General features: G+C 39.1%; 1 protein-coding gene across 1 annotated transcript in view; it reads right to left on the bottom strand.

The window, feature by feature from the left end:
* st6galnac3 (ST6 (alpha-N-acetyl-neuraminyl-2,3-beta-galactosyl-1,3)-N-acetylgalactosaminide alpha-2,6-sialyltransferase 3) overlaps nt 1-13,351 on the bottom strand; it is a 46,523-nt gene extending 33,172 nt beyond the window's left edge. The window contains exons 1-2 of the mRNA XM_026373585.1: nt 12,854-13,351; nt 6,113-6,522 (exon numbers count right to left, since the gene is read on the bottom strand). Coding sequence (XP_026229370.1) covers nt 6,113-6,522; nt 12,854-13,144 — 701 coding nt within the window. The 5' untranslated portion in view covers nt 13,145-13,351. The remainder of the gene's footprint in view (nt 1-6,112; nt 6,523-12,853) is intronic.
* Nucleotides 13,352-14,076: the final 725 nt, after the last annotated feature.

Here is a 14,076-nt window from a genome sequence, read left to right on the forward strand (position 1 = left end):
CAAAAAATTACTTTAAGGACGGCTGCTCTTCGCCTTCAGCTGACAGTTTGCTTCTCGCCCTCCGACAAACGCCTCATTTCTCTCTTAGACGGGGTCGCAAGAGCACAGAAAATGACGAGTTGCTCATCCCCTCTTTTGTTGGGAGCGAACATTGTGATGACTTTCTTGTTCTTGTGAATTGACCGGTTTTGACCCCATGAACAGCCACCCAGAACGCCGGGTTATTTGTGTTGCAGGGTTTCCAGTGGCTACATTTAATAAGATAATTTCACAGCAATTACAAGCTCTCAACACAGAAATGTAATGTCATTACACGCTCGCTCAGTGACAAATTCTTGGTTTGGATGGCGGGCAATAGGCTCAGTGCTGACTTTTAGGGATGTATACAGTAGGAATTCATGAAGAGAGAAACACATTGAATCCTCATCGTGATAAGCATGAAATTACAGTTACGTGGTGATGCTGCAAATAATGCGTTTCAATCTCCTACATGAGCCAAAAGCAGCATTCCCCACTATCTGCAGTTTCTTCTCTTGACACCCAATACACAAAGTAATTACAGATGCAGTCACGTACGATGCACCCTGTAAACAAAAGGTCTGCACACTGGTGGAGAGTCATCAGACACTGAAGCCAGCGCCTGCTCTCAATCACATTGAGACACACATTGCATCAACAAAGTTCAGTGATGGGGGCTTTCTGTCACATTCCTTCATTTTGAGTTTGAATATTTTAGAGGTCAGATAGCAATTTTCAGCTGCTTTGTCTGGAATATATTGTGCATTTCAAAGCTGCACTGGCACATTTTTAACATAAAAGAACAATCGAGTGAGGCTGCCACAAAGAAAAGAATCCCATCTGAGTAAAAATAGGTTTATGTATTAAGTGCAACTGATTCTCTCAGTAATGAACCGACTGGAATTGACAATATATTAGTGCAATGTCCTGAGTAAATGATTCTTTTCTGCTTTATTAACACAAAACAGACAAAAGTAGTAACTCGTACTGTATGAATGATGGAGACAAAGTAGAGAAGGAGAGATCTAGAAGAGAAGAGATCGCATAAAGATAACTGGCAGGATGGCTCGACACCAGTTGACCAAACATTGGAGCAAAAGAGCTGGTGCTAATTGCTTTGAACTGCTTAGGGAATGGGAAACAGGTGAGCAGAGACATGTGGAGAGTCAGGTGGCTGACAGGTGGGGAAGTCTGAGGGCATTTAGTTGACACAAAGAGAACAGCAGGTCTTCAAATGTCCATGACTACGTTTACATGCACTTAAGTAACCAGGTTATCCCGAAAAATAATTATGGGTAATCAGGGGAACAGGTTTACATGGACTTCTGTTGCCCGTTTCCTGTAAATCAGTGTATATACCCATGCAGCAGGTGAGTTTTTTTGCAAAATGTGAAACCTTCTGCAGTTTATGCTACAGAGTTTGGCAACATGAATGATGCAATTTATGTTTAACTGTTGGATAGAGTAGTAATATTTGCAGCCAGCTCACAACTATAGCGGCTTTATTTGCTTTTTTTTTTTGCTAGTTCTGTGTGAGAAGAAAGACAGACAGACAGACAGACACACAGACACAGACACACAGACACACACACACACACACACACACAGGCAGACAATTCATTTTCACAGCACTGTCTGATTTTAAAATAAATAAATAAATAAATAAAGAAGTGTAAAGCGACTAGTTTGGACTCTAAAAATGAGGCGGTGTCTTTCTGTGCCGTGACCTCATTTAATTCAGCTTTTCACTCTGCTACTATTGTCATGAACATGCACTTTTGTGAAAGATTAGAAACCCAATTATGGATATACTGTACATAGCAGTGAAATCTGTGTCTCACTAGTTTGTGTAACAGCACAGGTTCAGGTACCATTTAATATTGAATTACCCAGTGTAATTGCTTCATACAAAGACAAACCACATTTTCTCAGTTTTTTATTTTTGGCTGAAATTCACATTTAAAGTATCCACCTTTTATAACACTGCAGTGCTTCACTATTCATTTATTTTTCCTCAGCTGAGGCAAAATAGATAAAGACTAACTACAACCAGTAGCCAGTGCACAACCTGCAAGAAATCACTGTCTCCAAGCCTCTAGCACCAACTACTGCACCGTACAATCATGAGAAAATTTCACTCTGTCCAATCAAACATTTTGAGTATGATACAGTCACTAAATTCCACTTTTGGCTGAGTGTTTTTATCCAAGTGAGTTTTTATTCCATATGGGAAAATGCCATTTGCAAACCAGAAAACACTCCCATCTCCCTATGGGTGTGTGGCTCTTCCGTCTTTTCCAATCTTTTCTCTATGAAGCAGCTTCAGGCATTTCTAACTGACAACATATTTTAGATCTGCGACACATGACTTTGGTAAAAAGACATTCACATTCACAAATATTGAACAGAATCTCTTACTGTGATGATGACGGAGAGAAGCTGTTGAACTAAATGGCGTTTTGTTTTAAAACCATACTATTTTTGGATGGGTAAGCACAGACTGCCAGGGGTACTTAAACTCATATGAAGCGGATGGGTGGAGATTATGAAGCATGATTACACAACCGTGACATTTAAGCTAATAAAAACAGATAAAAATAAAAATCACCATGTATTTGGAAGGCCATGAGAGCGGAGCATCTGCTATTAAGTTCATCTGCGATTAGACTGACTCACCCTCGATGATAAATTGCACATGAAATATCCATTTTTGGTCCCTGCATTTCACTGTTACTTAACCAGAAGCATAAGCAGCGTTTTATTCCAGCAACAGTCTTTATTTGACGTGTCTCAATGGGAGTAAATATGGAGCCAGCTGCTTGACATCCAGCCCTTCTTATTTTAGATGTCTTTGTCAGTTCGTGAGTTAAGTATAAGACAAATGTGATGCCATTAACTTTGTGACACATACAGGATGAAATTTAGGTAATATCAACAGTAATAGTTCTAACTTTGGCAGAAAATACTGTGTTCATGAATCATCGGCCCATCACTTGAGAAAACTCTGGGTGTCGAGAAAATACCAGATTACTTCTAATGAAAGTGCCAAACTAACCTTTAACGTTGTAAGGAACTTTTTAAAGGTTAAAACATTTAAAGTGATGCACTGCTGTAGAATCCTGATTGCACAGAAGGTGAAACAACATACTGTGTTGCTGAAATGAACAGACCCACTCACAAACCCACGTGCACAAACACGCCATGAAGCAGCGACTGGCTGGGAAGCAGAGACCCAGGTCTCGCAGGCCCAGGTGGCACTGCTATAAAGTGACAGTGTGATTTAAGTCCTGTGTCGTTGTAGGGTCTGTTATCTGCTGCGGCTAACAGGGCCATGCCGATACGGTCCGACAGCCAACGACTGCAGCTCAGGAGGTAGTGCTGATAACAGCGGTTCAGCCCGTGCAACTTCCAGCCGCAGTGCGCAATTACACGAATCATATGTTTAAGCAGCTGCTTGATCCATTTACATGCAGGGCTGTAGTTAGACGTTACGCAGATGTGGCTCATGTTATTGATTCACCTTTTTTCTTCTTTAATTTCTTTTAGACGGTTTTTCTGGCCAAATTCGATTCCAGGATGCCACAGTGACATTACAACTTAAACTGCTTAAATGTGTAAATGTGAAAATGCGTAAAGACGGAGAGACAACACCATGTTTGGAGAATATTAATCATCAGTCTATTGTGGATTCAGTAATTGAATCGTAAACTTTGTACATCCCACAGGAGACATTTTGTTATTTTAAAGACCTACTTAAATTCCAATTTAATGATATATACAGTATACACTTTTTCATGGTATTTATTTTATCAGTTATTCTACAAGATTACAGTACTTCAATGTTTTGTCAGATACAGTGTCAATTCCACCGACTCTGGAATAATACTTCAAAGAAAAACCTATTACTCCAAAGATTTATACTGTAAGACTTGTTTGTTTGCTTTCAGGTGTGTTTCCAGAGCCGATTTTCATTACTACACAACCATTTTATTTTATTTTATTTTTTCCAGCTGTGAGAAGATCCTCAGTTTTCTTTGAGAAATAAATTGTGCAACAAAAGTCACAGCCAATTTCAGGCTAAATGCCAATTTTAGCTGTTTAAGTTTGTTTATTCTCTGGAAATAAGGTAACAATACTAATACTAACATACTAATATATTGAGTTTTTTTTAATAATATTTATTTAGTAATCATTTAATTTAATTTAATACTAACTGCAAAAACAATACACCATAAATACATTAAAATTTGGTGAATTTGGTATTTTATTAGTTCCTTCTTGATGTTGAACTCCATGGTTATAGTCTTACTTTACACCTCCCAAATTCTAATTTGATACCACTGTCCACAAATAACAGTAGTTTCTGACAAATCCTTCACGTTTATTTTTAAATCACCAGCAGGGAGACGGGTCCTCGGTTGACTGGTGAGTCAGTCTGCCGTTGCTATGTTCCGCCTGATCAGCAATTTGAAGCTGAGACGGCGCGTCTCCCAAGGTGATTGCAAAAATCTGGATAATTAAAGTTGTGTTCGATCACTGTTCCATTTCCACCAAGCTGATGATTATCCCCTGCACTACGCTGCAACCACTCATAGTACAGACACATTCAAATAACAGGGTGAGGGCAAACAAGCTGTTCTAGTTAGTGTGTTTGAGAGTGTTATGTTGTTCACACTTCAAAATATAAATAATGTTGACATGGAGCAGCAAATTGTTAGTTTACTTGTGTTGTTAAAGCTAGTTTGCATTGCTAGGTGGCTGACAAAGTGAGTTACTACTGTACTGGCTCAACATGACGATGGCAGAGATCCTTTCTCTTATCATATTAACCTGAAATGTCGTTCAGGCTAATTTATAATTTGTTTCCATGGACTAATTACCTCTCAGTAGTAGTACATGTGCAACCAGGTATCAGACAAACAACAGACAGACCGAGGCGCAGATATATAGACAAACCTCTCAGCACTCATCACATATTCATTAGATTCTCTTCATTGTTACACTTTCAGTTTGGTCTCTGTTTCCAATCAGTAATGATTGAAGCGCTGCATCATACCTGGGAGCATTATGTCGTGTAATGAGATTCTTCTCCCCGAGCATCCCTGCCTAATCCCATGTCTCTATCTGTGCTTTGTGGGCCTTCGGAAAAGCTGAGCCAAGCTGAACATGGACGCTCTACATGAAATTCAGTGTTAACCCTGCCATCCCGCATAACAGCAAGACAATGGAGCTGAAATAGAATGGATGCTATGCCTATTACTGAACATGCTAATCCTCTTAAGAAGTTAAGAGAGGTCTTGATGACATGTGGGAGAGACAGGAGTGTGGAGCTCGGTAGAAATAAGCACTGTCTGGTCTGAGGCAAACGGTTCATCCTAAACAATAGTGCGCCTGGAGCCTGGTTCTCCAAACCATTAACCTGCAATTCTCTTTTGGTAAATGGTAGAAAGAGGAACGACCAGGTTTGTCTTTAAATTGCTGTGTGCAGTATATTGTAGTGTGCCAAATATCAACAAATAATCACAATAAATCTGACTATAACACTGCTTCCAATTTTCCATCCAGCTTTCCAGGTTATCCTTTGCTGATCTGCAGCTTGAATCATTTAATCGTTTTTGGATATTCACAATGTGCCAAGATGCCGTCAGAGAAGTTAGGAGACCAGCTGCAACTGGGGTGTTTAGAAAGACTGCCAGAATCATGTTACCTCATTAACTGGATTTTCCCTAGACCAGCATTTGGCTGATGTCTATAACGCAGGCAGTGCATGCTTCAGAGGCTCCCATAAAAGCTTCTTTTTAGGAAATGGCCTCCAGAGCCATGTAGAGTGAAGAAACTCTTTGAAAGTGCCTGATGAAAGGGAGGATTCGACACAAGAACAGTACAGAGCACTGAGCAGACCATCAGCATCGATAAGGATGATATTATGGCATCGAGCATAACAGTGTATGTCAAAGTACTGAATGCTAAATTTGTCAAGACTGATAAATTGGAGGTGTGCAGAGGAATGCAGAATGCACTCCTGCAGAAGGAGTGAAGCTGGGCCAAAAACAGGCAGGAGCAAAAAAATATGGCAGACCGAGGTTCAACTCACCTGTCCTTTCCCGTCTCCTTCTTAAAGACCATGTCGCAGTAGTTCATCCTGTCCTCCGTTGTGACGTAGATGCGTGCATGGGGGTAATTCTCCGAAGCCTGTCGCAGCATATTGTAGACAATGCCTTTTCCATCCTTTCTCATGTTTCGTAGCGGCCCCCACACGACGTAGACGGTGTCGTTGCCCTGCCCGAAGAAGTACTGTGGTTTCTGCAGCAGCAGGGGGACGCTGGTGTGGGACACAACCCTCAGCGTGGTTCGTCTGCCCACGTCATTCTCAAATCCTCGAGTTGGTGCGTTGTTCATCCGCCAGATGCAGGGAGAGCGATCAATCTGCGGGCCGGCAGCTTGTCCCAACATCTGACCAGAACTGGACACGATGCTGCAGAGTTCACAGTGTAGCTTCAGTGGCTGGAGAGAAAAAAGCAGGTCAGTGACAATCAGTCTACACTGCAGTCTGCACTATAAAGGTTAGAGGTCACATCCAGCATCAGTAGTGATGAAGCATGTCAAGTCAAAGCCCCAGTGAGGTTTCAAGTCTGAGTTACGTCCAAAACAAATCAAGACGTTTTATACGAGTTCAAGTCAGGAGTCAAGTTAAAGTCTATGGATGCACACTGCAGTCAAGACCAATTCAGGACAAGTTGAAGTTCTATCTCAAGCAGAATATATTAAGTCTGTTATAATAAAGTCCATGTAGAAACAAATGTTTCTCCTGCTACAATGGGGTTAATATAAATGTTGAGCCTCAAGGCTACAGCTGTGTTAAAAAAAAAAAAAACCTATATAACCTTTATCAAATTCTATCAATAGCTAAGACAACACGGGCGAGACTATAGTACAGCTCACACTGTAGAGGTTTGAGAAAACAGGATAATTAAAACAGAGATTCAAGACAGTACTGTAGCTTTTAAATACACTGTGTGTGTGTGTGTGTGTGTGTGTGTGTGTGTGTTAGGATTTTTTTTTATTACAAAAATGTGTGATATTTATCTCATTGAATGTTTTAAATTATGCATTAATACCCTGACTATTAAAAATAAACTTTTTTATATGAATTGCTCCAGACTTCAATTTTTTAAAATTAAAATTTTAATGATGTTAGAGTATGAATTTCATTTAAATATACTGCATTTCATATCGTTTACTAATTATGTTAAGATGTTATAGTTGGTGATAAACTTTCTATATGTATAATAATAATATGAAAGTGATGTTTTGGCAGCCTATGTGTGATCATAACATTACATAAAATGCATTTGGTAATTATTTATAAAAAATATTCATTTATGTTTTACAGTCCTGTAAATTTCCTTTAGTTCCTAAGATTAATGTCACAGGACCCACAACTAACACTTATTAAGTTAATTGGATGTGGGACCTCAGAGGTTACGACGACAGATTTAATGCATCAGTGCAGAGCAGAGAAGCAAAAACGTTGATGCGTCATTTATCTTACTGTATATTTTTTATATATCTTATTATACTTTACTGGAGTAAAGGGATTTGTAATGAATCTTCAATAATAGCTCTTAGCTACGCTTTGCCAAGGGGAGAAGAAAGCCCTCTGTGAATCTCAAACGGGAGATTTACCTAATTGAAGCTAATATGCTTGGTTTGTTTTGATGAGATTAAACTTACTTAAGTGAATGAATGCAAAAGAAAGTTAGAAAAGAAAAAGCATTGTGTCATGACTAAGCCCCATTTGATCATTTGCTTAATGGAGAATAACTGTAATGTCACTGGTTTGAATACAAATTGCATTTGTGTTGCATTCTGGCCTTCTGGTTGGGTGGAGAAATGTGAAACTTTGCCTTGTGTGTTCTGCGTTTAATCAACAGACAACAGTTTTAGTGTACAAACCGAATCCCACAAGACAATACAGTAAATTCTATTAAGTTATTTGGCTTATCAGCACTCACAACCCGTTGTTGTGCATATAGAATTAAAGCTGCTTAGAAGAAATATATAGAAAATTTTCAATTTTTCGTAAAGAAAGCATTTTAGTGTAATTTACTTCAACACAGTACCTGCTTTTGGTCATGTATGGACTAAATTGTGGGACGAATGCTGGTAGTTTTCCTTTTAATGGGTAGTTGACACATCACCGCAGCCTTGAGCTGTCAGCAGCACGTCCATCATCACCCCCCTCAGCCCAGTCCAGCACATAACTCCATCACACCTCTCAGCACATACAGATTGGCTGGGAACTGTGGGGAGCACTGGTTGGTTAACTGCATACGAGACACGGTTTGTGGCTAGAAACCAACCGCTGTGGAGCCCTTGAGCAAAGCATTTAACACACAAGTGCAGCAGTGTAGCTGCTCAGTGTAAATCAATATACGACAGGTTGTTTTCAGACTGCGTGAAACATTTCCCTACATAAAAACAACTCCTTTAAAGTTAAAAACCATCTGAGTAGTTTATAGTCACAAAGATAAAAACAGCAATGAACATTATTAGCTTCCCATGAGCACTAATCACATTGACATGCATTACTAAGTGTATAAAGCCATATGTAACAGTGGAAAGCCCTACTGGAACATTTTCAGTTAGTACAGGACAGGAATCTAAGTCCCAGCAAATCTACGAGTATTACATCCTGTAAATCCATAAAATGTTATGGCCTCCTCATCCTCTCAGCTGTAATTCATGTTTCAGTTTCATGTTCACCACCGTGCTGTTTCAGTGTGGCATGCACTAATCACAAACAGAGTGCACTTTCATAATCCCAATAATTTTGGCACTCTCTGATAAGTACAAAATCTACTCAGCAAAGGCTTTTCATGCATGAGCGTATTAAAAATAAAGTGGGTTATTTAAAAAAAAAAAAAAAAAAAAAAAAGAAGCATACTTGATGTCAGCAACACAGCCATCATTAAATTATATCACCAGGGTGTGAACTTAACCTTGGCGTTCATTAAGATGCTCTAGACACGATTAATATGCAATAATTATTACATTAACATGTCAAGTCCCAGTGTAGGATGCTTCCCTGGGATTTAGACATCCTTCTACTTAAAAAATAATTGATTAACTGTAGCTGTCTGCATGGCGAAACTTGTTAAGATCCAACTGTTCCTCCGTACAGTATTTACACCCAGTAACTGTAAGCTGTAGGGTTAACAAAGCTAACTTTAACACGCTAATATATCATGGCTGACATTTCTCATCTAGGCACTTGATCAAAAAACAGATTCATAATGATGTGAACTCAAAAGAAACAAAATATGTATTTCCAGAAAATGTATGACCTTGGACTAAAATACAGTAAAGCAAGAGGAAAACAGGGAGGGAAGATGTTTGCACTGGACCAGCTTCATATGTGGATACTAGTATTTTAGCAGCCTTTTCCAAATAATGTTAAACAGTGGGAGAAATTACATATTTAAGAGTCACAGTCAGTAATAAAAACCTGGAAGCAGAAAAGAAACGTACAAATAAAAGTCAATGCTTTGAAATAAGGTGTGATAAATAGCAACGCTATATAGAATGAAAACATGGAGGTAATGAATTTATTTACTGTATATATTTGAGAGTCAGTTATTTTATTTCATTGATTTTTCATTTCATAAGTTACAGTAGATACATTTAATACATTGCATCATATGTCTCCCTAAAAAGTCAAAGACTTCAGATCAGACGCTACAGATGTTATCCAACTTGACTAGCTTTATTGATTTAGTCACTAGTTTGGAATTTGCCATAAGCTGCTAAGACAGGCTTTTATACACAAACGTAGCGTAACCCAATCCAGAAACAGAAGTTTCCTCAGACATTACACACAATGCAATCTAACCACGCTGTGCATCTCAAATGGCCTGAATTTAAAGTTTCTAGTTCTAAATGACAACAGTGAGATTCTGTGATAGACCAGAGGCATGAATGTAAAGTGCCACAAGACAAATGTTTTCCATTTCTCCTGTATAGCAGAGCAGGAACAATTTATCACACCTGGAGACAGACTCAATCAAATGAGGAAAATAAGGCAGACCATTCCCATGCGGCCGGGTTATACATTAAACATGCTCGCGAGAGCTTTATAACACGTCAGATGACACCTCACTGTGGATCCTGTAAGATTGCTTTACTGTTCGGGAGAAATATTACTGCTTCTTAAGGTGTTGCTGTGTGCTTAACAGAGCCTGACAGCTCACAGCAGGCTTTCACTCTGGACGTAATCACTTACGACAACCAGCACCAAGAGTATCACCTTGACCAGACCTCCACAATTCTGTCCATCCTTTGTCAGAAAGTGTGCAGAATACTTTTGACACTCACGTTCAGGCCAATCACTGCCCCATCTGATTTGTCACAGTGAACTAATTTGTGGGGGAGTCTGAGCCAAAAAGAGGCCTAATTTTGCAGAAGCTACTGGTCTCTCTCTATGATTTGCATAAATCTCCACAGGGACAGGGGCAGTGATTTAAGCAGGCTTGTCTGGAGGCAGAAGGAGGTGCAGACGTAGAGCTTGGTGTAAGACGTGATTGCCTCTGGGCCTATGTTGTGTGAATGAAGCTCTCCAAAGGCAGGGGATGGAGCTGTGCATTAATCTGCCAAAATCAGCCTGTTGAACATAAGACATTCACTTCTCCTGGAAGACCAACACATCCATCGCAACTCCAACTCTACATGCACTGCCATCTAAACTGAAACGTCAGGTGTAAACGCACATAAACGAACAAAATACACAATTTTCCTGCCTGACAAACCAATAACATCCACCAATATGAGCACAATTTTCACCAGAATGCCTCACCAGACAACAAACACGCAGCATGGTTTTTACATTTTGATGTGTTGGGAATTAAAAGGCTTTGATATTTCAATTTCCATAAATTGTTCTGGGAATATAAAGCTCAGAGCTGCTTGAAGGCAGAAGAATAGGATCACGGACATGTGTGTTTGGAATTACAAAGAAATAATGCACACAAGAGACATCAAACAGGCATTTGCAGATCCATCACAGAGAGCTTGATATAATGAATTAAGAAAATCCTCAAGGAGGTGCTTCGCTTTTGCATGAGTGCATTTGAATAAACCTTCATCACTGAGGTGAAGCAGTGTGATGACAGGTTAATGTTAATAGAGGGTTATAGAATATGAATGCTCCAGAAGAAAAGGCTGCCTGTGTATGCCATAAGTTGTGACACTTTTATTGTGTAAAATGGAAGGAAAAAAGGGGTTCATTGTTAAACATTAGATGTTAATGCTTTTATCGCAGGACTGCGGGGGGAAATGTACTTCAGGAGGGATTTTAAGTAACGGGTGAAACTAAAGTGTTTGCATTATGTTTAGGCAGCACATGACATGATTATGAATGTTTGCTTTTATAGCCAAAGCTTTCTGAATCACACCTGTGAGGTTGTTTCTTGTCCTTAAATTGTAAACTTTTAATCATATTGGAACAAGCAGTCGAGAACATTCTTAACCATGCTTGTTAAATATTTGCTTATCCAAAATCCCAGCTTCTAGCTTTGCAAACAAACTATCCAGCAATGTGTTAAAGTAAAACAAACAACGTTGTTTAAGTTTGGTTACAGATTGAACTGTGAGTTTCTAACTTAATCAAACCATAAGAATTATACTCACCTTATATCCAGGAGCTAAAAGGAGGAGGTGCCCAACTACTTCCTCTATTTATACTCTCACCATTAAAGAGATCATGGAGTAGACCAAGTGTGTAGGGGGGATTGGGTTGAGTATGAGTATTCATGTTGATTTGTTTAAGTTGTCGAGTTATGGAATTTGGATTTAATCTATAGTTTGTGACTTTTTAGATGTACTGAGTGTTGACTGGTTAAATTAACTTAATGTTACTGGCCTGTGTTTAGAATAGAAATTGTGTGTACCTGTAAGGGAAATGGTTCCTCCTAGAGTGAAGTTGATCCAGATTAAAGATGGTATTTAAGCAGTGGCTCTAGGCCAGTTAAGGGACGATACTGAAGTGCAGCTCTGAGTGTGCAGCGGTTTACCAAGCAAGTTGTAAAGGAGGAGAAACCAAAGCTTTCTGGATCAATATGAAGTGAAGATGCTAGAAATTGTTTTTAGCATTTAACACAGTCAAAACTGACGCCATCTGCTGGCCAAACTGATTTCAATGGGTGAATCTGAGACCACCAGATGACGACCATCTGCTCCGAGTTTTTCTACAGGTCAGGTTCAGCTAACTTTTTGTTTGTTTTCTTGTGTTTTTGTAACCTGATCTGGTCCAGTCACCCCACAGCAACACATTTATTGAACCAAGAAACGTGTACAATTCTCCAGTCTGTGTCCATGACCACTTTGTCCTTCTTATATTATTTCTTTTCTTTTCTATGTTTTAGCTTTTGAGCCAGACTTTCTCAGATGTTTTAACATATTCAATTTAGACCATTTAGCTTCACACACACACTCCTGCAAACAAAAAGCTCGAGGTCCTTGAGTTCTCTCTGTATAAATGTCCAACTTGAGTAAACAGCTGAAGTGCCCTCAACCAACCAGGTAATGTCCTTGATAATTTATTTATACACAAAAGTAAATGTTGACATGTCACACTAGATGTTGTATAAAGCAATATGCAAGAAGTTTCACAGTAAAGTTGAGTATGTTTAAGTCATGATGTGCTTGAAGACACTGGAGTATACTGTAGCTCTTTCTATTTGTGTCTAATATCATCATTTATGCAGAGTACAAAAAGTACAATATTTAAAATAAAGTGTCATATGTGAGGCAGACAAATACTACTACTGATGTTTGTCACCTCTTGTTTGGGGATGCTGACGTAGCCCTGGTGAGGCTTGAAGGCCTTGTATGACTGCTTGGAGAAGATCCAGTGGCTGCTGAAGGTCTGTCCGAACACAGGCTGGAAGAGGAAGTAGGGCTTCTCTGAGTAGTTCACCACCACCACAAAGAGCGACACCGCCACGATGAGACTGGTGGCGATCAACGACTTTCTCTGCGGAGACACAGTGGAGATGACAAGTCTGATAAATGCAGCAATCACTAAATCCCACTGTATGTTTAAAACCTTGAATACAACAATGGGCAGCATTTATACTTTTAAACAACAGATTTGGTTTACATTGACAGAATTTCATACATTACATATAGTTTTCATGTTTTATCATGTGGTCAAATTTGCCCTGTGATGATTGAATTCACTCTGTGCCTCTCGCATAACTAAACTGGGTAATTGGTAGGCTTGTTTTAACAGATTTCAGACAGTAATCCTCTAGAGATAATGGCTTTTGGCTTTGTCGTGCAGATCAGTCCCTTTCTGATTAATTTCTCTCCACAATCAGTAACCAACAGTGATTTGAGTAAGTTGTTGTTTCTCTTTGTTTACCTGTGCTATTCCAGTTCTCGGTTTGGATAATTTGTTTATCACTCTGAAACATAGTAAACCCAGAGGCATGTAGCAGCATTTAAATGATCAGCTTTAGCCAAATAAACCTTGAAAGGAAAATCTCGCTATGAAAACAGCAAATAAGTTTGACTAAATTCCAGTGAAGCCGACTGGTTTGTTTTTAGAATTAGAATAAAAAGATTGTTTTTCACAGAGTTAGAATAAAAATCTAAGACAACTTTCTAAGAGAAAAAGAGCGATTTAACAGTGAGAAGCGACTTGATAACATGGAGAAAAGAAAAGTGTTAAGATTCATTCACTGTTTCTGATTCGGCACAGATAACTCACAGTAACTTCTTCAGTACAGATGGATCAAGTATGAAAAAATCTCTCTGAAGTCTTACTCCTCAGAAACTCAATTTCCAGAGATTAATACTTAATCTCTGCTCATTGACACATTGAAATTTCTACTTTTCACAGCACGTTCACAGCACTCTGAAATATCTCAACAACTACATTCGTGGTCCCCAGAAGATGGTGCTACTGGTGAAGCCCTTACTTTTCATCCAGTAGTTTGGTATGTATGGTTCTCTGGGGACGTATTAACTTTGGTGATCCTGTGTCTTTCCCTCTAGCGC

The sequence above is a fragment of the Anabas testudineus genome, chromosome 17, assembly GCF_900324465.2.
Source record: "Anabas testudineus chromosome 17, fAnaTes1.2, whole genome shotgun sequence".
In the NCBI taxonomy this organism is placed as follows: domain Eukaryota; kingdom Metazoa; phylum Chordata; class Actinopteri; order Anabantiformes; family Anabantidae; genus Anabas; species Anabas testudineus.